Raw genomic sequence first — 25,510 nt, forward strand, 5'->3', positions numbered from 1 at the left:
GTTTTGACCCAAAATTTAAAAAAATCTTGCTATTATTAAATACACTAAAGAAAAAAAAAAAGTGGGGGAAACAGACAAAGAAAGCAGCATTAATCATGCAATATTCAGCCAAATGCTTTTTCAGAAAGGTTTCACCCTGGTTTCCTAGCTATTATCTCTTTATCCTTGGACATCCAAAAAGAAGCATCATTGCTTAGATAAAAGGATAAATAGCTCCTGGCAGGGATCATGGTCACACATTCCAGCTCCATTTGCCACAGCAACAAACCTTTTACCTGCCTAATGTATGGCCTTGAAAGGGATAAATAACTTCAAGGAGTGATCCACTTGATCAGGAAGGACCAATGACATTCCCTTGCATGGAACTCCAAAACCATTTAATCAGTAATAATTTCAGTATTTGATATATTAATATCTCCTGGAAATTAGTAATCAGGCTTAAGAGTTGAGTGAAAAGTCAATAATCAGGATCTAGCATGTCACAAAGACCAGATATATTTAACTTTCTAAGGAACTGGATGTATCTTGTCTCTTCAACCAAAAGGCACATAATAAGACATAAAACTCTGAGAGGAGTTTGTTATCAAAATAAAACAGACATTACAACACAGCCAAATTCATTTGCTCGAAACAGTGGTTTTCAGCTGACAGTGCACAGCCAACTCTTCTAGGCTGCTTTTTTTTAATTCTATTGTTTGCATTCCAAGAAGCTTGAAAACATTTCTTTTCCTATTGATTTTGTCCTCTCCTACTTAACAAAAACTGCATCTTGCTAAATTTTCTATGTGGCCAACACAGTTGTCCCTTGTTTATTTTTGTGTGCATGAGCAGCAGCGTGTGCAGCGTGGAACATGCATTAAACCAGGGACACAGAAGAGTGTTCAGGTCTGATGGGTCTCACCAAAATAAAGGTTTATGTGATTCTTTGGAAGATGTTGGTTTCCTGTTCCATGCAGAGATAAGGTTCTCTGTCACAAGATCCTACCAGCTCATTTTAAGGTATTACTTGAACAAGTGTCTATGACAGATACATGTTCAGAAGTGCAGTCACTCCTTCAAGTCTCATTTGTTTACTTTTCAACTGACATGACTTATATAAATAAAAATAACTTTAAATTAAATAAAATCTAACCAAAACACATGCAGAAAGTGTCTGGCTTAGCTCTTAAGAACTGTCAATGCTACAAAACAAATACTCCACAGGGCTGGCTGGTTGAGTGGCTCGATTTAATAACACAGAGAGGACCAGCCTCTTGGTTTTGATGCTGTTTGCAAGGTTTTGATGAGCTTGGCAGAAACCCCTCTGGTACTACTCAAATGCAACCAGAGCTGCTATAAATTTGTGTTTAGGGAGAGTACATAACTTTATGTGGATTGGGCAGTTTCACATTCATTTGAAAGCTCATTTTTCTCCTTCCCCAGTCCTTCCTGGGTGGCGTTTTGTTCATCAGAAGAGTTTGCTCCTCAAAAAGGGGGAATGAACCATTTTTTCCTAGTAGGAGTTTGTCTGAAGACACAGGCCCAGTTGCAAAAGGGGCAGTAATAGAACTAAGCAGGGAAATTTAATTCAGGCTTAACCAGAGCTAAATTATACATGAATCATCTGCAACCTGCTCTGTTGTGGCTAACATCCCCCACCTGCTCCCTAAAGCATTTGCTTGATACTCCAGTACTGTAAGACTAGAAACAGACAATGGCTGGTGCTGCACATCCAGTACCTGCATCCACGAGAACACAAATAGTTCAACCAACAGAGTCAAATTTGCACTAAGAGTAGAGCTGAAATATTAACTTAGACTTTACTGTCTATGCCCTTTATAGATGGAGGGTATTTGCTGGGTACCTTTTTTGCAAGGCCATTTACAAATACCAATTACAAAAGTTCTTAGCCACTTGTTTTGGAAACACCTTTTTTAGGTTAGTTTTTAGGTGTTGGTTTTTTGGGTTTTTTTTTCACCTGGGAGGGAAGCTTCAACCCCAAATAACTGATTTAAGCAATCAGCTGAGCACAGGTTTTCCAGTGCTGACAGCCAAGTTATCTCCAGAATTCAGAAAACAAGAGAAGCACTTTTCCCAATATCCAACAAGAAAGTGGAAATTTTAGTGGCTCCTCATGACAGAAGGTTAATGGCACTGGAAATGCATTTTAAAAGAGCAGTATCACATCTGACTCTGAATGGAGAGAAGTGTCTATTAAATGCTATTAAAGTCATCACAGTGATTAACACTACTCAGCTGCCAGCATTGCTGTAACCACTCGGTGCCCAATTACTCATCCTGCAGGGCTCACCAGCCCCTCCACTCATGAACATACTCCAGGTTTACTCACAGCAGCATGGCACAGTGACCAGGAACTGCAGAGGCTGGCTGCTCCCTCTGAGCACAGGAGGATGTTTGGAAAAATCCATTTAGGAGCATTAGCTGCCATGGTGGTGTTGAGGGGTCACAGAAAATCACCTTGGACACTTTAGTGCTATTCCTTCTTTGGCTGTTTGAAGACAAGAGTTAGCACAGCTGAGCTCTGCCTTTTTAATGGGTGTGTTTCTAATTCTTTCAAGCACTGGTATTTCACTCTAAAGAACTGACATTTGTAGCTCTATTTTCCAGCCCACTTCCTTTATAAAATAGGCATTAATAATACTTAAATGCATTCCTGTCTCTCTCTTTCACTCCTCCATCACTCAGAGGGTGGATTTTACTTAATCTCTCTCTGTTCTAAGAATTTTCCTGCTTTTCTATCATCCATATTCTCAGGAAAAAAAAAGCCAAAATGAACCCCCCAAACAAATGTTATTTGTAAAACTTTCATCTTGTGTCTGTCAGATCCAGAATATTCACTGTCTTAGGTGTGTGGCTTGGAAGGAGAGGATGGGGAAAGGAAGGGAAGGTAGAAGCATGAATTACCCACAAGCAAAAGAGATGTTGGATACCCACTAAGCAGAAGAACTGAAGTCAGTTTCCAGCCAAACAACAAAAGAATTTAAGTGTGCTCTGTTTTAAAATTTCAGGCTCCTCTAAAGAGCAATTTTTCTTCTACTGAGTGCTAAAATGCACTCAGCAGACATTCATTTGGAGTCTAGTAAAATGTGAAAATTATTGAACATTTGTCTTGAATTCTTCAGCTGATTTCTACAGCTCCCCCCCAAACTGTATTTGGGGTTTTCCTGTAGATGACACATCAGGAATTACTTATTCTAGCTATGGGATGCAAACTGTCTTTTTTGACCCATTACAATTTCTGTTGACCTGACCAGCCTTTTTAAAGCTAGTAAGAAGTATCTGAAAATGAGAGAAATACTTTTAATCCACGCTGAAATCTCTCTGACTTCTCAAAGACTGTTCCTATTCATTTACATCTCAAAGAAATGAAGCACTATGTCAGTCAGAATGAATGTAAATGTAAGGGAACAGCTTCTAAGAACGCAGAATTTCTTCCCTAGAGCATTGCTTGAGAATTAGATTTTATGATTGCCACAGACAGCTTTCTAAAGGCCCACTTCACTTAGCTCCCATAAAAAAGAAATTATCAAATTTGAAACAAAAAACTATATTCTCACATAGCTGCAAGCATCCATCAAAAGACTTAGGACTTTCTTTCCTCTGTAATGCAAATCTGCCCAGAAAAGGTTGAAAAAAATAACCATTACAAAGAGTTTGGCTTGTTCAATCCCTTTCACCTTTGAGGAAATTTGGCAAATTTCAGAAACTAAACCAATATAATGAACTTACCAATATTTCACACCTTCCTTCATAAATACAATCATTTCCTCCTCCCCTGATAACCCTCAGATAGCAATCAATTCTGCATGATTGTTACTCTATTAATAATAGAACTGTTTCTAAGACACCAAGAGGCACTAGTGGTCATCAGGATTTAGCATGGAATTGAAAATCTGGCTAGAAAGACAGAGGAGAGTTGATAAATCCAAGGAGGTGACTGAACAATCCTAAGGGTTCCCTTAATTGAAAAAGGTTCACTACAAACACTGATGCCCACCCCACCAGGCTGCCAGAATGGAAATCCTTCCCTACACATTTTAAGACACCAAAATGTAGGGTGGAAAACTGCTTACAGCCTTCTCAGCAGAACAGCCCCTGTGCCAAAAGAAGGCAGCTGCTGTCTGAGCTGTTGTGTGGTGAAGAGGAGGTCACTGAGGAGTTCCTACATTAAAAACTGGAGGATCATCCTCAGTAATTCCAGCAAAAGCCTTGGGGTCACTGCACCATCCCACATCAGCAAAGGATCCAGAGGCTGGGGACACAGACAGTGCTGCTCTGTTCTTCCTCTGAGCCATCCAGCTCTTCTACCTCAGCTTCCTCCCCAAGCAGCATTAATGCTCACCATATTTTAACCAATAGGACTGACATATTGCAATGACATGTGCTTCTAAATGTGGCATACAATCTTGCTGCCAGATGCAAAGCACTTCTTGTTTAGACACTGAAATTAATAACAAATTTACCATTGAGCCTTCAGATCTTGTTGAGTCCTGCTAGCCAGGCAAGACAAAACACAACCACAGGCTCTAGCACGTCATGAATGGAGCAGTTGTGCAAACACCCTCACATATTCATTACACTTCTTTCATCCTCTGAGCTTCACAGTTCTTAGAAAGTTATTCTGACCCAAAAGGTTCATGAAGCGTGACCAAATTAACCTCCATGAGGAAAAAAATTGTTACTGAATTGTTTCTAGTTTGTGCTACTAATTTTTTTGTGAAGGCCAGAAGTTACTTTTTACATGAAATTATTACTCAGATTGTTACTTTATGATTAAACCTCTAGAGCATTCTGCACAGGGCAGGGAGTAAGTCACAGTGAAGCTTTTACTACAAACCACAAGATTTGGCAACAATGAAAGATGCTTTCTTGAAACCTAGTTACCACAAAAATAATTCACAAACTGAAACATTTAAGTGCATCAATGAAAACAAAAAGTCACATTTGAAAAATTAGGAACTGGCTCCCCAGACCATGATAGGCAGCCAGAAATCCTTGGGTGAAATATTTAAGGCACTTGAGGGTAGTCAGTTTTTTTACACCAGGTAATAAAGACAGAGCCACTTGAAAATTCCAGTTTAAATAAAAACCACAACAAAGTAAAGTAACACTGCAAAACATTCCTCAAATGTAGAGTTCAGAAAATTAACAAATAAACACTTAGAAGAAAAATAAATTCATCCTTTGTTATAGTACACAAAATAGTGGCAGGAAGAGGACATTTACCTGCTTGAGCACACAAACTGCAAAGCTCTCTCTCAAATATCACAAGAGGGGTCTCTTCAGGTTGCCAAATAGCCAATAATCATATTTGTTAGGGAGAAATAATTCAGTGCAGCTAAATATCAGATTCCAGTTTATAAACCAGAGCATCCCAGAAAGCAGTTGATTTTCTATCATTTTCCCCTGGGATAGTTCTAACTAGTTCTGCTTTTCTGGAGCATCCAGTTTTATTTTCTCCTCTCCTTGCACACAAATGTTAAATGTTTCTGTTTGAATAAAGAGGCCACATCATTCTTGTACTATCTTTGGTACAAACCAAAAGCACCTTACACAGCACACTGGTGTCAACCAGTCCCTGCACCCCAAGTCTGTTCCTACAGAACACAGACAGGAAAAAGCTTTTCTGTGGTGGGGACAGCTTCTCCCCTCCACCTTCCAAAGTAACATCACAGTTAAGTACAACATACAGTACTCTTTCAAAGCACTAATTCAAATTTTCACCCAGAATTCATGAAATGCATATTCTCATCCATTAGCTTATACCTACTATGGTTTCTTACCCTTCCAGGACAGAGGGCTATGACCAACAGCCCTGGGACACACTTCAGTGCCTGCTCCCAGAGATGAAACAGCTGTACAAATCTCCACGTCCGCTCAGTGTTTTTTGAGGGGAGGGAGGAGAAAAGGGAGAAGGGAAAGACAAATGGGAACTCAGTAAAAGGGGTCTTGCCTTTCTGTTCCACATTTGTCCATTTGTCTTTTTTCCTGATACATCGTGCCCTCTGCATTAGAGGCTTCTTCACTGGAAAGCAGTTCCTTACATGAACTTACTTGAACCTTCTGGACTAAACAGATTCTGTCACTGTGCGGCTGCTGCCTCACAGCTGAGGAAGGTAAAGGGTGAGCCCTGAGCACCATCATCAACCCCAGGGCTCTTAGAGTCTCTGACACAGTCTGCCAGGATGTCCTGGGGATCCCTCAAGAAGACCACCAGCACAGTGATGTTGTCACTGGATCCATTCTCCTTGGCAGCAGCCACCAGTCTCTCTGCTGCTTTGAGCCCCACTCCTTTGGTCTGCATCAAATGATCCAGCACCAAGTCTACAACCTCATGGGGCTTGATGGCATCAAAGAATCCATCACAGGCAAGGAGTAGGTAATCTTCTGAGCCAGTCAGCTCAAAGGAATCTCCATCTGCATCACCAGAGACATAGGGCTTCTGGCAGATGTCACCTGAGACAAACATACAAAGCAAAGGCTTGATTACTTCAGATATAAACAGGTACTTCTTTACCCATCAATTGCTTTTACCATCCTCAAGGATGGCCAGACCCTGTTCCAGAGGTACCTGATGCAGGATGAGAGTAGTTAAAAGCCATGGAATAAGCACAAAGACTTTTGTTTCTTTAAGGATGCTTGGAACCTACATAAATCCAGTGGGTTTATAAGGAGTTACTTTTAATTAAAAATTAAAAGCAACCCCTTAGAAAGTAAAACTTAAAGTAACTCCTTAAACCCCCCCCCCTAATTTTGCAGGGAAAATAAGGAATTTTTTCCTAAGTTTTTTCTCTCAGAAATATATTTGTGTGAGGAGATAGCCAGGCATTCATGTTGCAGATGTGCCTCCTGTACAGCCTTCAGAATGCCATGAAAATAAAATTTTTCTCAGCTATCCAGATATACATGACAATGTCCTAACAATCTGCTCATTGTGTTTAGTTTATCAGTTTTGTATGGACATACTTACCAAACATGAGTTCCTACTGATCCAAGTAGCATTATACAAATTCCATACTAATCTCCTCCCACTCATACATTACATTTATCTACTGTATTGCTCAGGGTTTTTTTGTCTTTCTGCCATAATTGGCAATTAGCAAAGTAAGCTTGTTTAATAAGATTGTGAGAATACTGCAATTAAAATGCCCTAAATTGCTGGATATTGAAGGAGAATGCAGTGATTTGACCTAAGCAGAAAGATCCACAGTTAGGAGAAAGATACATTCATATTAAAGTGGACAAAACCCCCTCACAATTCAGACATTTGAGCACATAAAAAAGGCTAGACAAACCTTTATTTCTTCCTCCACTTTTACAAATAAAATGCTGCATATTTGTTAAACTACTGTAAAACATTACAGTACTTTAGGCATTTATAGGAAGCAAGATCTTAGTAGTAGGGAAAAAATAGGACTATCATGGCTAGTATGTAAAATAAACCAATATTTTACTCTCATGGTAAAACCAATATGCTGATGTAGCTGCAAGCCATGTGAGTCTTTGCCTTATGGGAAAGACAGTAAGTAGTTTACTATTTGTTTGATGCTGAACAAGACACCATTTACAGTAAACACAGTCTCAGGTGCTGTGTTTCAATCAAATTGAATCCAAAGTTTACAGATTTTAATGGTTTATCTCACCAATTGCTCTGGAAACAGCCAAGGTACCATTAACCCGCCAGCAGTCCATGTAGGTTACACAGCCACCCAGAGTCTCAATCCTTGCTCTCTCATCCTGAAAAACAGTGGAATACATTTTGTTTGCTGCTCCAGCTTCTGTATTTCTACAATGAATATAGCAAACACACATATCAGAATCTAGCACAGAAACAGGCACATAGGATTACTGGAAACAAGCCACTACTTTCCATCCCTGCTATGGCTTGTCCACCAAAAAGCAGAATTCTCAAGTTTCTGTATCATCATATGCTTTCTTATATGGATGAGTAAATTTTCCTGCCACTTCTTCCCATTCCATACAGCAGCTGGGTGAATATATAAATGTTCAGAATGAAATACACAATAACTAAGCTAAGTAACAATTGTCTTTGCATTGGTATTCCTTTAACTACTCAGTTGTTACAAATATTCATGCAGTGAAGGCAAAGGGTCATGCAATGCTAGCTAAACTTGCAAAGTCTCCATCCAATTTCATGGAATAAAATATCTGGCTATAAAAATAGATAGGAAATACAATACACTTTAAGCCAGTTAGGCCAATAGTTGCATTAGCTTTTCAATTACAGTACTGCATATAATGAAAGATTTGCATCATGCTAATATTTTGAATTGCTATTTATCTCAAATTACTAAAATATTCTGTAACAGGCAGATTTAAATTCACACACACAAAAAGCCTTTGAAAGTCTTTAATTACTGCAAATTTTGAGTAGTCTAAGCAGGAACTGAAGTCAGGACTATCAGTACCATTCATTAGTACTTCCAAGCACGTAAGGTGTAAGGATCATCTTGTCAAGACACAGGAGTGAGCACAAAACAAGAAATTGTTAATTCCATGCATCCTAACATACAGGATATATAATTATGTAAAGCACCAATCACTTAAAAAGGCTTGACTCCAAAAGGTTTCAGGAGAGAATCTGACATCACACACTTAAGAGGAAAAAACAAGTCAGACTTACTTCTCTTTCTGGTTTGTGAGGTTCCATTAATGTCACAGCTTTCCCTTGCTGCACCAGCATCACCTGAGAGTCCCCCAGCCATGCTATGTGCAGTTTGTTCCCTACAATCAATGCAGACACTCCTGTTGTGCCACTCCGCAGCTTCTACGGAAGGAAATCAGGGGTGTCAGGTGAATATTCAACAGCCCTACTGGGATATATGGCAATATTGAAAACTTAGCTTTGATCACACTAAATGCAGCACATTAGACCTGCTAATCCTAATTCAGATACTTGAAAAAAGGGTACAAGATAGTAGAGAGATGTGAAATAAACTATTTATAAATGTATTTTCTAATATGCAGATGAAAATTTTGTCTCATGTTCTTCCTTCTCCTGCTATTAATTCCAAAACTGATCTAGGAGACTAAGAGCTCTGTTGTTTAAAACAGAGACATGCAGAAAAGCAAAAGGATCTGAATTTCAGTAGAATGAACACTTCACAAACAAACACATCTCTACGATCCCTTTCACATTCTCCACCCTAGCAACTACAGATACCTTGCTCCACACAGATCTCCTTATCCTTGGGTATTTAAATGAGAATGCAAACAAAGGAAAAACATCTAACTGTCCTAGATTCCCTGAAAAGATGAGTGAGAGTCAGACCTTATGAAATGCTGGTCTCTCTTTCATACCTCATAAACAGAAATAAAGATATTGACAATGAGTACTTCCACAGCAGTGCTATAAGAGTTCTCAAACAGTGTAATGTGGTTTTGAAGACAGAATGTTCATTGGACCAACTTAATTCAAAGTTTAATCAATAAGTTTAATGAACTGAGGAGTCTGATTTAAATCAGAGAACACATTTTTCACTTACAATCACCACTGACACTAATAGTAGGACAAGAAAGAGGAAGATAACAACCATATTATCAGGAAGAAAGAAATCTCTTTTCCAGGTAAGAGGTAAGACAGCAGAACATCTAGAGGCTGCCTGGTTTAGACAAGGAGGCACCAGTATTTTCTCAAATAATTGATATGTCAGAATCATTTAAATCACTTTAGCAATTCTTTTCAATTACTCATCTTGAACTCCCAAGCACTGGTTTTCCTCAAAGTAAGAAATAATTTGATCAAACAAAATCTTTACACATAGCATAATTTCATAAAGAAGCCAGTGATTGAAATTAACTGTACTGTCAGAATTTTCTGGATAATACCACATTGTCCAACAGTTCTCAGTGTTATTTAAAAACAATGGAATTAATCTCTACCCACTCACCTCTCTTTTGGCTCTGAAAAGAAACATTTCATCTGTCTTCTGGAAAGAGCATTTCAAGGCTTCACCTGGATTCTTAACAATCTCTTCATGTAACCCAACGTTGACATGTAAGTGTGTTGCTGAGTAATTGGCAGCATCCACTCCACCATGGCCATCGAACACCGCAAAGTAAGCACGATCAACATCATCCTGTGGCAGGGAGAGAGAGAGAGGAAGACATTCATGGTCAAAACCAAAATAGCTCAGACTGTTCCCAACAAGCAAAGATTCTTTATTCTGGGCTTTCTTCTGTACAAATGACAATTTAAGTCCATTTATACAGGTACAAAATGGATAAGATGAGTACTTTGCAGGCCAATTACTTTTCTTTGTTTGCTGTCAGTCACTTAATGTCCTTAAGAATAACCTGGCACTGAAGCAGCAGACTGCTGCTTATATAGTCCTGCAGCAGTTTCATGAACTGCACTTGTACAACTGCTGTTCTCCAGATCACAGAATGGTTTGGGTTGGAAGGACCTTACAGACCATCTAATTCCAGCCCCTCTGCCATGGGAAGGGACACCTTCTACTAGACCAGGTTGCTCCAAGCCCCTCTCCTGTAGCCCCTCTAAGCACTGGAAGCTGCTATAAGGCATCCCCAGAGCCTTCACTTCTCCAGTCTGAACCACCTCAGCTCTCAGATTGTCTCCACAGCAGAGGTGCTCCAGCCCTCTCAGTATCTTTGTGGCCTCCTCTGGACTCGCTCCATGAGATCCTTCTGATTTTTGTGTAGTGAGTCCCAGAGCTGGGCACAGCTCTGCAGGTGAGGTCTCACCAGAGCAGGGTAGAGGGAAAAGTTCCCCTCCTTCAGCCTGCTGCCTTCCCTGCTTTTGATGCAGCCCAGGACATATTTGGCTTTCTGGGCTGCAGGCACACATCACTGGGTCACATTGAGCTTCTCATCAACAAACACCCCCAAGTCCTGCTCCTCAGGGCTGCTCTCAATCCATATAGAAGTTGTGTCAGTCACAAGCACATTGAAACTCCAGCAACATAACACTAGGTGAACTTCCCATCTTCCTAGATCATAACTTATGACATGAATCCCAAAGTCACAAGATCCTCCCTGCACCACTTCTTTATCAGGGCAGTAGCTGGCCCCCGGCAATCTGAGTCACCAAGTCCTTGCTCCAATGCAGACATGACAAATAACTTATGGCAACAAATTCACAGATCATCCACCACCAGGGCCCCATGCTTACAGCAATGCTGCAAAGCTGCCCAGCCATCCCCCCGTTGTGTCCAGACTCACTGAGAGGCCGAAGAGCTGATTGAACTCGGGCAGCAGCACGTGGCGATCCTCCATCTTGCGGCGTGCGTTGCGGATGGCGTGGATGGACACGAGCAGGAAACGCGCCAGGGGCCGCAGCGGCGGCAGCTGCTTCTGCCACTCGCAGCACACGTCCCGCAGCTTGTTAAAAAAGCAGCGCTGCAGCGACTCCCCATCCAGCACTGCCAGCACAGAGGCAAAACAGTGAGTGCTCTGGCCCACCTTCCCACACCACTCCATCTTTTGGCCTGTCTTTCCTTCAAGTTTCTTTCCCTATCCAGCACCCTGCCTTTACAGGCTCTGCAAGAATTAAAATGAGGTCCTGAGAATAATGTGGAGAGAAAGTTGCAATGGAAAACAGTGTAACATTAAGTATAAAGGCAGCTTCTTTACTTGCTAGTTCTTTTTGAAAATAGAGGTTTTATCAAGGAGGTGATTACAGTACAAAAATCATAACAAAGACCCAGAAAAATCAGTATACTATATTAGACATAAATATTATTATTACATTAGTACAATCAGTAAGATAAAGTGGTAGGAGTTCGCACATACTGAAAAATAAAAGGGAATCATCAAGTGGGCAGAAAAACCTTAAGATGAGATTGTTGTTGTCTTGGACAAAAGGGCTGAAAAAGCACGGGCCTGGCTTTGGGTCAGGTTATGTCCTACTGAACCACTTCCACTGAAACAACAAGGAAGTCTGAAAATGTTTGCTGAGGTCAATAGCTCAACTCACAGTTGAGCTGAACAGATTAGAATTTTAAGCTGTTATCTTTATCTTTTTAAATACTCATGGTTGTAGGAGCTGCAGGGACAGAACACTTCCGCTACTCTCCAGCTTTGTCATTACAGAGCAGAACTGTAAACAGCCATTGGGCATGGCGTGAAAAGCTCCAGCCAGACACTCAAATCCTTTTCTGGACAGATCCCAAAGATCAATTAATCCAAACTTGCTCATCAGACTGAATGGTTTGGTGCTTGGCATTGTGTCTAGCTTTGCAACACAGTATCTCTCCAAACAGGTAACCATTTAAATTTTTGTTATTTGAATAGGAAACCTGCCCCAATGCTAAATCAACTAACTTCAAAATGCACAGAAAAGAACATTTATAGAACAAAAATAATTTGCCAGTCACTACTGTATACTCTAAAGACCTGCAGTGCATGAACTATCTTTCCTGTATCTATTTTATCCTGACTCCTGCTAACACTGCTAGCATTAAAGTTTCCTCAGAATTCCTTTTTGTAACTCCTGGATTTTTTCTCTTCAGCAACAGTAGCTGGCCAGCTTCAGATGCATCTCTGGGCTTGGAGAATTGAAAGCTAAATTTAAACACACATATTTGATGAGCAGCCACTACATACTAACCAAAATTACTTTTAATTCGCTTAATATGTAGGTGTTAATGACAAGCTATAAAAATCTTTAGATATTAAATCATCCCAAACACAAAATAACTAAACAGGACAGCATCTCTGACAGCCTTGCCTACAGCTGTTAGTTTACATATTTCTAAATGTCTAGACTAATACTGACCAGAAGACACATATTGCTGTTTAAATATTAAGCTTGTGACATCTGACAAAGAATTTAGTATCTCAACAGCAGAAATGCTTCTGCAGTACCACAAACAGTGGCACTCACACGTGCACACATTTCCCCCCCTCCCCCCCATTGCTTTTATATAATCACTTCTCTTTCATTCCAAGAATGCTTTTTTTGGCAGATTTATCACTGCAGTGCAGGAAGAGAGGCCATACTGTGCTGTAGCATGAGGAACAGCTTTCCTTCTAGTTGTACAGTTCAAGTGATGTAATAGCAATTACAAGATAGGGGAAAACAAGTACATCCAAGGGAGCAGAAAAATGAACATTTTTAAGGTAGCTGTTCCTTGCTGAAATTGGGCAGCTCAAGCACCTGAACAATGAGCCAATTTCCATCCTTTTTGATAGGGGAATGAATGGTCAGTAGAGATTTGATCTAAATGGCAATGATGACAAGAACAAAGAAACAAAATTGGCAGGAATATGTAAAATGGAAATTAAAGAAGGTTTCAACCATCAGAACAGGGAGAGTTCTGGGGCACTTGTCAACAAGTAATAGTGAAACAGAATGTGAACTAGTTCAACACAAAATTCATCCAAGGATTTTCCAACTTCGCCTGCACTAGCTTAAAAGTAGACTCCAGCCCTATCTTTATGGCCTTCAGAGCAAAACAGCAGCCTGAATGTTCTGCAAATGTCCCCAACACATAGTAACAGAGACATCAGATGCTTGTAGCCAAGAAAACGTCCACGTCCTATCAAGTTCTTCATTACTCCTTGTTTCTAAACATTATTTCTTTATTATTCAGATAGGGTTCATTTTGGTTTGTAGGCCCAAGATTTACGTAAGACACAGAACTACAGATTACAGTCCTAGGCTCACAAATGTTTAGCAGTTCATGCCCTATATTACTGCTATAGTTCACCTCAAAAATAATTACACAGGAGTCAATGAAGAGTCCACAGCACAGTGACTGCAGGGTGCTCTGATAACAGTTTCCAACTGCTTTGTGCAAACCTACATAATTATCCTAGGTGAGTTACAATATGCTGCTTCTGACTTTCCTGTAGAGGCTGCAATGACCTGGTCACGCCAAATTCATATTTGCCAGCTCCCCCTCAAGGCAGAATGCTGCCCCAGGCCAGGGTAGCTGCAGTGAGTGAAGGCCACAAGCATTAGGGCAAGGGATGACATAATCAGAGTGCAGCACGACTTAATTAACTGAGTTCCCCCTCCTGCTGCTTCAGACTTGGACATGAATGCTCAAAGAGGCTTCTGGGAGTCTCATATCCTGGCCACTGCACTGCTCTGTTTGGGGCACACTGAACTGCCTTTCAATCCATCCCAGGGAAATGCAAGGGTGAGTATTTCCTCTTACAGAACAGACTGGTTTGCCTAAGACATCTCCATTTCTATCTTCTACTCTGCCTGCATCCTGCTCTGTTTAGATTCTTGGCACTGGGACTAAAGGTTTGGTGAAGTCTAATGTTAAACACTTCAGTACATAAATGCAGTAGGACCATCTGTTACACAAGGCACAAACCCAATACTCAGTCACCAAGGTCTGTTCTCTCTCCAGTTCACACAGGAAAAAATGCAGGCATCAGGTAGAAGACATGCAAAGCTCTTCTTCCCTCAGTATCTCACTTTTACAGGGGAGAGTGGGAAGAAAAGAAGCTATTGATAAAGACACAAACTATCGAGCAACTTGCCAGGAGAAAGATCTGGAGTTTCAGGATATTTAAGATATGGAGGAGCCAGAATCTGGTTGCCAAGACAAAAGCAAGATGGTTTATTATGGATGGATTGAAGGTGTTGGTCTGACTCTACAACATCTGTGGTGATGGCAATGTCAAAGCATGGGAATAATAAGGTCACTCTGCCAAAGGGCAAAGGACAAACTCTTCCCTTTCAGAAAGCCAATGCACAGCATCAGTCAGGGCTCCAGACACTGTCTGCATGCTGCCCACAAACCCAGCACAGCTTCCTTTCATCCCACAGGTACACAGCAGAAGCAAATGAAGTTCCATTCACTGCTGCTTGCCAGGCAGCCTAACCAAATAAATCTGGGAAACATTTCAAAACACTAAACTCTTCTGAAAGACAGCCTCTGGAAAAACCACAGACAGAAAAGTATACTTACAGGTGAACCTTTCCTCATCTCCTTCTCCCTCTGTTTCCACATTTTGCAGCTTAAATTCAGTCAAGTCTTTTTGGAGAACTTCATCAACTGCAGCATGGATCAATGATGCTGCAAGAAGTGGTGAAACATCTCTGCTGGTAAGAAAAGGAAGGGAAAGCAAAATAGACTCCATTAGTTTAAACTGAGCTACAACCTCGCAGTGTATGGCTGGTGACCTCAGACTTAGAAACCATTACACACAATAATACAAACTTCATTAGTAAACTAGTAGAGCAAACCATATGTTCAATATTTATTCACACTAATCTTTAGTAAGATCCTCAGTTAGACAACTGCTTTCTCAAGAATGTAAAGAGAAAGAAGTGTATGAATCATATTTTCAAACTGTTGCCTCACACTCCAGTCACAGATGGTACCTCTTTCTCTTGAGCTATCAGATGGGAACTGCTACCTTCAATCCCAGCCTCTGAACACACATTTTGTTTCTACTCACTACACAGCATTTCTTGCTTGCAGTCAACTATCTCACCACAGACAGCACCAAGATCTCAGCATTGTGGTAGATGCAAATCTCTAAAAAAGTTACTTGGAACTCTCCTTCCCTTCACAAGAAAAGTCATGCTTAATGCTAACCTACAGCCCTTATAATTCAGTTTATTCTGACTGGAAGTTTTCCAAAGAAACCACCCAGGCAAAGAGTTGACACAAGACTAGGATGAGAAGAGGCTCCAAGACTTGTTATTTAGACAAAGCTTTTAGGTAGGCATCTAGAACACAATAATGCTACACAGTATGCTCACCATCTCCTGCTCACTCAATGCTTTATTCAAGCCACATGATTTATAAATGCACACACTTGCTATAATGTTTTTTAATCTGTAAACAAATAAGTCCCATCCAACTCCAAAAGGAGGCTACTATAAAATAACTCCTAAATTCACTGCAGTCTCATGGCAAGCACTAACAACTACACTATACATAGAAAACACATTCCAGCCATTTTCTATGAGCACGATGAAGAATAAGCATCAACATCCATAAAAAGCCACTTTATCCATTGTTCATGGAACATTTGATTCCCACAAGGTGTTGAATTACCCAAGCAAAGCAAATACCACATTAAGGTGCAAGTCAAGGACAAGACTTTGTTTTCCCAGGAAACATTTAGAAAGTTCTGCATGGAACTGGTTTGCTGGGGAGTATGAAATGGTGGAAGCATTTGGTGTGTGGTGTTGCTCAGCAATGAGTGGCTTGTGTGCACAGAAGGGCAGGGAGGGGAAGGCCGCGGGGTTTTAGATCCCAGTGACAACAAGCTGAAATGCATTTTGCCATTGTGCTCCTGAAAGAGGGGCCTTGTCACATCCTCACAGCCATGTATGAGTACCTCCTGTGGCAGAAACAGAAAGCATTGTGTCAGTCAGCAGGCTCCAACACAGGCCTGCTTTATGCCACGCATTCTGTGGCAGTGACGGCCCAATTTAATGAGTTATTTCGGTACTTCAAATAGATGGCAACGTGTTTGCAGCCCTTTCAGTGCTAGCTGCAGTCATGTCACATCAAGGGAAAACAGAATGTGGCTTTTTATTTCTTTTTTAAGGCTGATATGTTTAGGGGAGTCAGTTCCTTTCCTAGCTCATTTAAAGTAACAATGCCTGCTTATAATGGCTCTGACACTGACAGACAATCTTTTAAGAGGTCAGGCAAGAAATACATCCAAAACAGAAATGGCACCCCTGCCCTCCAAAATCCTTCTTCCTGTTGTTGTTCATGTAAGAGAAAAAAAAAGAATTATGAAAATATAAGCCCCACAAACAATGTCAGATGTGTTGTTGACGCTGCTGAAAGTCAGAAGCTTTAATCAAAGCACGTTTCAGCTCCAAGAATAGAGACAAGAAACATTGAGAAAATAGCAATGCATTTAGCTGCACAGTGAGAGCCACAGCTTCAGACATCTTCAGAATTTCTCTGCTATACTGGAGGAAAAAATATCTAGCCTGGGTTCACAGCTCAACATCAGAAGAGGGCTTAATACTTTGATTTTAAATTTTGTACATTTCTGCTTTCCAGAGTCCAGAATTGCTCAACTGGGCCCATAAAAGGCAGCTTAAACAAAAGGAAATCTACTAAGTACTATATATAATGCACAAGTCATGTATAAACCTCTGCTTACAGGATGCCTATAACAAAGAGAAAATTTACAAATTATGTCTCATCCTTCAACTTTTTCCAGTTGCCACCCAGTTCCTAAAAAGGAAATTTTGTGATTCCTTAGTACTGATATGCTTTATTCAGCTTTGCTTCCTATGTATCTCCTCCCACTCCACAGTTCAGCAAATCTGTTAAGAAAGTGGTTATTTATTGGGATTTTGTTATGCAGACAGCAACAACATCAAAAAATTGATTCTAATACACTGAATAAAGATAGAAGTCTAAAAATTACCAAACCTATTTAGGTCAAACTCCGCTCTGAACAGAAGATATTTATGATTACTTTATTAAATCTTCATCACAGCATTACCACATTGACAAGACTGGTTTTCACTTGAGCTCAAGTGAATGGAGCTCCAAGGAATGGCATCTTCCATTCAGGTTCAACATTTACCAGGTCTAAGTTCACCTTCTAAATCAGAGAATTTAAGAGTTAACAAAATGTGTCATTAAAAATGCTGCTTTAGTTGAGAGCTACAAGGTCTCACTTGGCTGGAGAGTATCTGGAAACAGGCACAGTACCTATGGCAACCAGTGCAAAAGTAACCCAGTGCAATTACCACTGCAGACTTCAAACCTTTCCTGTAAGCAAAGAAGAATGTCACTTATTGTTAAAACCTTCCTTCCAAAGAAGCCCAAGACACCCTGATGATGAGCTGACCCAAGCATGATTTAATCTCCATGAAACACAAGGAAACAGCTACAGTGTTCCTAAGTGGAAAACCAACTGTATTGGGAAGAAGAGGAAAGCTGCTGGGGTGTGTTACATGCACACACAGGATGCTACTTTAGGGGAATCTTAGAAGAAACACGTTAGCCCCATTTCTCTGACACACAACACTAAACACTCAGCCTCAGCACACACAGGCTGGTAGTAAACAGACCTTGGATTTCTTTGCTGCAGGCTATTTCTTTGCTAACACAAAGGGTGTGTTCTGACCACAATAAAAAATATTTTAAAAGAACTAAAGCATGTTGTAACAATGCAGACGAGGCATCGTAGCTTCACCAGCAGCTGAAGTCAGATCAACAGTGGCTGGAGCAGGGAGCTTGTCTCCTCCAGCTACTCACAGCAAAACACAAGACTTATTTCAAAAACCTGAGTACAGATAAAAGAGGTAAGTTAAAGAGTAAAGCAATACTTATGCTAATAAAGATGACACTTAAATTTATATGCCACCCTCCTCCTTGAAAGATTCTGGACTGCTGGACACAGCACTGGTGAATGGAGCTGTGCAAAGCTCCTGTTGATACACATACCTCCGGGCCAAAATAAAGTTACACACAAAAGTAGAATGCAATTATGATGCTTTGCATACTTTAGATTTGGCATAAATTACAGAACAGGACTTACTTCTCTTGTTCACCTTGTTTCTCTTCTGCAATACAATTTAGTTGTCTATTTTTTTTTTTTAATTTCAAAAGACCAGCTGTCACACCACCACAGCCACAGGGTAATCACGTATGTCAGGTCAATCATCAGATTGATACTGACCCTTTTAGTACCAGTCTTCAGAAAGAAAAACACCAAAATATATACACGTTCATTTAGGAAGCAGAAACACAGTAAGATAACTTCTCACTCATTCTTTTAATTTGGGTCATTAATCCCCCAAGACACTTGTAGCAAGTGTTGCAAACAAGTCACCAGTTCAAAGATGTTCCCACCTCTTCCCCTCCAGTTTAAGAGGTACATTCAGAAGTCTCTAGTAAAGATTTTTTTGGGTAACAGGGCAGCATCCAGAGCATCAAAGCTCAGGCCACCACACCCTGGCCAGAGCCTCAGCTACAGCTACACTTTTTGTGAAGGCCTGAAAACAGCTGACAGGCCTCCTGCAGTGCTCCGTGCCCAGCTTACAGTGGCTTTGGGCACTCAGAGTTGTGCAGCAGATGGCAGACCCCAAAAAGATACTCCTCAGCACTGGGAGCAGAGAAATGAGCTCTGTGTCACCTTGGAGGGTGGTACACAGCCTCTCTAGAATATGCCAAACACTCCATGTTTCCACAAAGCCTTCTGCATTTTATGCCCCTATTTTGCAATCAAAAGAATTCACATTCCCCCCACTCCAAATGCACACATTCTCCCACAGTACTGTCAGGAAATCTGTTTGTATAAAATAAAGCACAAGAGATTACCAACTATCTTGGCCAAGTATTGATCACTTATATTTCAGATTATTTTTTTTTAAGTGATTAATTTTGTTTCTAGACATTATTACCAAAGTCATGGTAACAAGGCAGCAGTGCTACTGCAGGCCAGAGCACCAGTGTGTGATCCTCTTTTCCTTTCAGACTGTGCACACACACATGTTGGGGATAAAGAAGTGTTATATCTGAAAGCACAAGCTCCAGCACAAGTCAGCTGCAGCTGCCTTACATCTGAGGGAAGAGGAGCCCTTATCTGCTCATGGGCCCTGGAACAGAAGATCCCACAGAGCTCAGCTGGGGCACTGCAGGCTCGGGGTGTGTTTCCAGCTTGTTGCAGCTCTATCAGCAGCGGGTTTAGTGCAGATCTGCAAATGCCAGCAGTTCTCCAGCAAGTGAAAGATCCTCTCACACTGCCAAAATAATAGCAGGTCACAAGCTTCCTCATAAACAAAAGCTGCTTGTATTCAGTATTTTCTCCCCAGTCTGCTGCTTTTATTTCCCTTTTGCTTTTTATTCTTATAATCAACTACAGAATGTTTCCACTCAAGCAGCTTTAAGCATTAGCATTTATTAGAGCAGTACCTAGAGTTCCCAGGGTGATGGTAGCCAGAAAAGTACAAATAATATCCATTAAGGAGAGAACATCTGACATTCTACAATGCACAGGAAGTTGTTCCTTGTGCTAATGAAATCAGGTCATTGAAGGAGATGAACAAGAGGGCATCAAGACAAATACATAAACAATGCCACACACAGAATTTCCATCTCTTATGGTTACATGGAGCAGTTTTTCCCCAGCTTTTCTTATGAAACTACCAGAAGTAGCAACTTTAGAATGCAGAATCCATCTCTTCAGGCTCTTCAGTCATTACTGAACAGTTTTTATACAAAATGTGCAGTGAAGAGTCACCTGCTACTTCCATTTTATTCTCAGCAGGAAGAAAAACCCCACAGCAGAACAGGAGAGGCTTAATTCCACAAAAGCCACTTTCCAATTAAACCCTAAACATGTTGTTTCAAAATTGAGTATTTATCCTCAAACAACAACAGAAAGTGTGTTTCACACAGGTTATGAGAGCAAAATATGCAAACATGCTCCTAAGCAAGAAGTACCAGAGCATTACAACAAATTGTTCAAATTAGGAATAAGGAAGTAGGTTTTAGGGAATTTATTAAAAGCAGAGGTCACAGTAGAAAGTAGTTTTCACAGAGGAAGAGACTGAATAGAGTTTTAAGAAGAGACTGGGAAGTCAGAAGATAAGATTTTCTTTTCCCCCTCCTCATACCTAAATCACACTAGACCTCAAAATATCAGAATTGCTGAATTAACTACTCTAAAAGAAGGGAATACTGGAAATAAAGATCCCAGGGCCACACCTTGGTGTGAGCACAGAATAAAGCACAAAGACACAAAACAGGATGCTGAGGCAACAGCAGATCGCTGGGGAGGGGGCAGAACAGGAAGCCCAAGTCTCTCAACTGTTATTGTGGTAAATCTCCTCCAACAGGAAGGCTGCAGCAATTTCACATTGTTATTGGATATGTCACAGGATGCCCATACAAGTTTCAGCTCCTATCAAGGGGAAGATGAAATTTCTATATTTGGGAGTCTGACTTCATCTCATGTTCTGTTGCAGTGAAAGTCAGGAATATTTCAGGTTAATTTCTAAAGCCTGGGAAGTAACTAATGGTCACTTCATTCACATTCACCTATTTTCATAGACTATCAGAACACAGCTATTACCCAAAAGTGTATGTTAACTGAACTTCTGCAAAACAAGATTACTTAAGCCTGCTCTGATTCTTCAAAATGTTATGCATGTGTTTAGCTGCAGTTTGCAGCAGGCAGTTCCATTGATTTAAATCAACTATTCAAAGTAGAATATCTGCAAAACTTTACCAGATTAGTAACTTAGGGACAAGGCATGCCAGAGAGCAAAATGGTTTGCTGTTTTAGCTGGTGGTTTGCTAAGGTAGCTGCATTTGCAGAAATTTGTTAAAATAATTCATTTTAGATTAGGCCATTCAGGGATTAGCCTGACATACCCAGCTGCTTCCATGTAAAAAGATGTGTGCAGCTTTGGAGAAGCACCAGCATTCAGAAACTCCATGTTGGACCCAACCAAAGGTGCTTCTTGGCCCAATCTCTTCTCAACAGAAATCCTGATCAGTAGTGGAGGAACAACATTTCACACTGCAAAGGCACAAAGGTTTGTGCCTCCAAGCCACTGGAAGAACGAGCTAAACATCACCACATGTTGTCCTGGGATCTAAGGATACTGCTGGGCCTCTATTGGCCATGGACCTTGATTGGCTTGGGCCCTTCTGGGCACGACCCAAACACCTGTGCAGGTGAGAATGGAGTACCTGACAGCACAGAAAGGAAAAGCAGAACAGCAGGACTGAGTGTCAAACTTGCTTCCCAATAACACTTTGATCTACACAGAAACCCTTCAGCAGTACTAATCACCATGTAAAATACACTCTGATGCTGGAATGTTAGAGAAATCTCACGCTCAGGAAACAGATCAAACAACAACACCAGAAGTCAGCAAGGTACACCCAGTAACCCCTTCAGTTCAGAGTGTTAAACATATGCAGAATAACACAGTGATATTTGAGGGTGTGTGTTTCTCACCGAGCTGCCCTCCATGTGTTTGGGATGCTGCCATGACAGCCTGCAGGGTCCCAGCTACAGAGACCTCCTGCACAGCCACTGATCCAGCCCCCTTCTACATCTTCAACTTTTACACAAACATTTAAATGTCTTCTAATGTCAGTCCTCACCCTTATTTTTCCATTTCTTAAAATCTTTAACAGCCTTCTTTCTCTTATTTCCTTACTACTCCCCCATCTATTTTACTGAGGATTCACATCAACAAAAAAGTTTATTTAGCCTTCAAAGCTGTATTTTGAATTGATCCACAGCAGCAAACATGGGAAAAAATGTAATGTTTGCAATTTCTCACACAATCAGAGACTTCAGTTTTAGTTCCTAATTACAGGTATTATAAGGAGAAGGCCTGCAATTTCAAAACACAAGACTCCTGTCTTGGCCTTGGGCTGTATCAGTCTTTTTCCACACATGCAAGAACTGAGCCTACCCAACAGGAAAATGCAGCCCTTTTGCAACTGCAAAATGAGGTTTCTCTTTGTCTTAGGAGTCCAAACCTGAGCTATAATTCTGTAGGGATCCCTACATTTGACACTTCAGGTACACTACATTGCACCCAAACACAGAGCTGCCTGCAGCCAGCCATGAGGATTCACAAAAACACTTTTCTTATCTACTTCTGTTTTTCACAAACATTTTGTAAAAACAAGAAATAGTAAGTAGACTGCTGCACTTCAATTCTGCTTTACTCTCTTTAGCTCTCTTTCCCTTCCTTTTTTTTTTTTTTTTTAATTGCTGAGGAATTGGGCAGCTCCACAAGAGAGGCTGTGGAGCCAGAACTGGCCGCAGGGCAGGTATGTGAAAAATGAAGCTTCTGACACTGGCAGGCTCCTCTCTGTGTAAACACCAGCAGTGACAGGTGAGGTGAAAGCATTGCAAAACCAGCATTCCTCTTCTGCTTCCACTTGTTACTGTGCCCAATAGACAACAACAGACTGTCAGCAGACATGCAGCTCAGAAATACTGATTTTAAAGCACTGCAGTTTGAGTAACACATCCCATAACTCTAAAGCCTCATACCTTCCTCTCTAAATCAACTGCAGAGAACACCAGCCTGGCCCACGTGGCAGAGTGGGTGCCATGTGATAAGTATTTGCTCAAGATTGGCATTACCTTGTTCTTTAAAGCATTCACCCAGAACCACTCTTGCTCCACAGAGTTCAAAGATTCAATGCACGTGATGAATTTGCGATCTCGCTGTGGAACAAAACACAGCTGTGTTTTGTTCAAGAGCAATTTAGTCAAAGCACAACTAAAAAATGCAATGACTATCTGGGCCTTTTTAAACTACAGACTAAGAAATTGTATTTCTTTGGTATGCATTTTTCATCTTCAGATTTAGGCATACCATTTAAGTGAGTGATATTATGTCCATAATAACCTCTGTAACATGCAGGAGTAACTTGATTTTTAAGACAAATTTCCAGGGCATTTTAAATATCTAAAAATCACCTATACACCTTCAACAGCAAAAATCTATTTGGTGTTCATAAACTCAGTGGATGATAGTTTAAAAGGCAATTAATTCAAACCAGGTTTACTATCTATCAAATTCCTCTAGTAACTAGATAACATTCAGCACATCCCAGATCAGAAGCAGCCTCTCCACAGCACTGATCACCACTCACGCTCTTTCGGACCATTCACGATCACTGTTCAGGTTAGTGAAGCAGATTGCGGTAGGAACTTTGTAACAGCTGGAGCGCACAGGCCCTACTGCCAAAGTGCATTAAGAGAGTGGAACTGGTGGGAGATAACCCGTTCTTGAGGAAGCACTAACTTGCCAAAAGAAGTAAGTCATACCCAAATTCTTAGCAGCATTAAAGAGGAAGTCTAAACTATTCAGGATGAGGGTTATTGGGATGCAGTCAGGGGATGACAGAAGCATCGCTGATGAGCAGCTGTGTGTTCCAGCAGTGGTGTGACTGCGCTCCTGAACTTTTAAGTAAACATCAGCTTGAGAAACCCACACGAGCACGTCCCACTCGGGAAGGCTGGGGAGCTGAACACCCTGGAGCTGGCTCGCCCTTACCCCTGGCAGCCCAGCGAGGCACCTCAGGGCCAGCCTCCCTCGCAGGGCTCCAGCTGCCCCACAGGGGTGCCCTGAGGGACCCGAGCTCTCACTGCTGCCACCCCAGCACCGGAACGGCCCCATCGCGGTAACTGACTCCGCACAGGGAGCGGGAGAGCAATAGCTTTGAAAAGAACACACAAACAATCCTATGAAGGCACAGGGCCGAAGGCCTATGGCTTCAATAGGAGCATGCGATTAACAGTCACCAAAACTAATTCAGAAGGGGAAATAATAATAAATTAATAAATATCCAAACCTAAAATTCCCTGCAGACGCTGAGGGCTCTCCCCCGCCCCCGGCGGGCCCCGCGTCAGGAGGAAGCGCCTCCCGCGCCTGCACCTGCTGCGGCCTCGGTGCCGGGCCGGCCCCGCTCCCTCACAGCGGCCGCCGGCGGCGCCCCCGCGGCAGCCCGGCCGGAGCCCCCGCCCGCCCCACCGTCCCCTCACCTGCTGCCCAGGAGGCTCCTCGCCCGCTCGGCCAGCGCGCCCGGCACCTCGGCCCTGCTCAGGGCGCCGCTCCCCGCGGAGCTCCACGGCAGCGGCTCCCCCGGGCCCAGCGGCGCCGGGAAGTCCCTCAGGAAGGAGCTGAGGGGAGCCGCGGACGGCTCCACTTCCAGCGCCATGGCGGCGCTGCCCGGCCGGGAGGGGCGGGCGGGGCGGGGCCGGGGCTGAGAGCGGTGCCGGCCCCTTTAAGGGACGCTCGGGGGCGGGGCCGGGCGGGCGGGGCCGCAAACAATGCCTGGAATGCGGGGCGGGGCTCCGGGGCCCGCGGCGAGAGGGACGGGACGGGATAATTTGGGATGGGATGGGATGGGATAATTTGGGATGGGACGGGACGGCCGCACCGCTTTCTGCCCAGAGCAGCTTCTGGTGCTCTCCTTCCACATACACTCTGACCCCAGAGAAGGGCTGAAATCAGCAGAAAGGAGCACGAAGATGTTTCCCAGAGTTCCTCTTCACTGAGCTCTCCCCGCGCTCAGCATTAATGGAATCCTAGAATAACCTCAGTTGGAAGGGACCATCAAGATCACCCCAAAAATCTCACCATGTGCCTGACAGCACTGTCCATCCCTCCTATGGCTCCCCCTCCAGACCCTTCCCCATCCTCGTGGCTCTCCTTTGCATGCTTTCTAATAGCTTAAGGTATTTTTTACATTGTGGTGCCCAAAACTGCACACACTACTCAAGGTGAGTACTGACCCAGGTGAGTGGCTTTTCTATCCTAAAATACTTACTCTACATTATATTATGAAGAATTACACACCCTGGCAAATCATGCGTGGAGATACACACAAATAGGAAGGGTGCAAAGAAATTTTACAAGCAAAAGTTTGTCTGCAAATAACCAAAGTAAAAGCCATGCTTGGAGGAAGAGGAAAGCATTCCAACCCAGCTGGGAAGCCATGGAGAATGACCAATGCCAGGTTTCCCACGGTTCCAGGATCATCTCCAGGCATTACAGAAATCCCAGCCAGCAGCAGCAGCCAGCTGGGCACAC

General features: G+C 42.1%; 1 protein-coding gene across 1 annotated transcript; it reads right to left on the minus strand.

Annotated features, from left to right (window-relative positions):
• Window positions 1–1,281: 1,281 nt before the first annotated feature.
• On the minus strand, window positions 1,282–24,649 carry PPM1F (protein phosphatase, Mg2+/Mn2+ dependent 1F). The gene is made up of 7 exons (XM_058036835.1): window positions 24,460–24,649; window positions 14,910–15,040; window positions 11,203–11,402; window positions 9,912–10,100; window positions 8,645–8,788; window positions 7,644–7,737; window positions 1,282–6,456 (listed from the first exon to the last, which is right to left on the minus strand). Exons 1-7 carry the CDS (start codon window positions 24,633–24,635, stop codon window positions 6,083–6,085), a joined length of 1,308 nt encoding a protein of 435 aa, XP_057892818.1. The 5' UTR covers window positions 24,636–24,649; the 3' UTR covers window positions 1,282–6,082.
• Between the last annotated feature and the right edge of the window lie 861 nt (window positions 24,650–25,510).

The sequence above is a fragment of the Melospiza georgiana genome, chromosome 18, assembly GCF_028018845.1.
Source record: "Melospiza georgiana isolate bMelGeo1 chromosome 18, bMelGeo1.pri, whole genome shotgun sequence".
Taxonomy (NCBI): domain Eukaryota; kingdom Metazoa; phylum Chordata; class Aves; order Passeriformes; family Passerellidae; genus Melospiza; species Melospiza georgiana.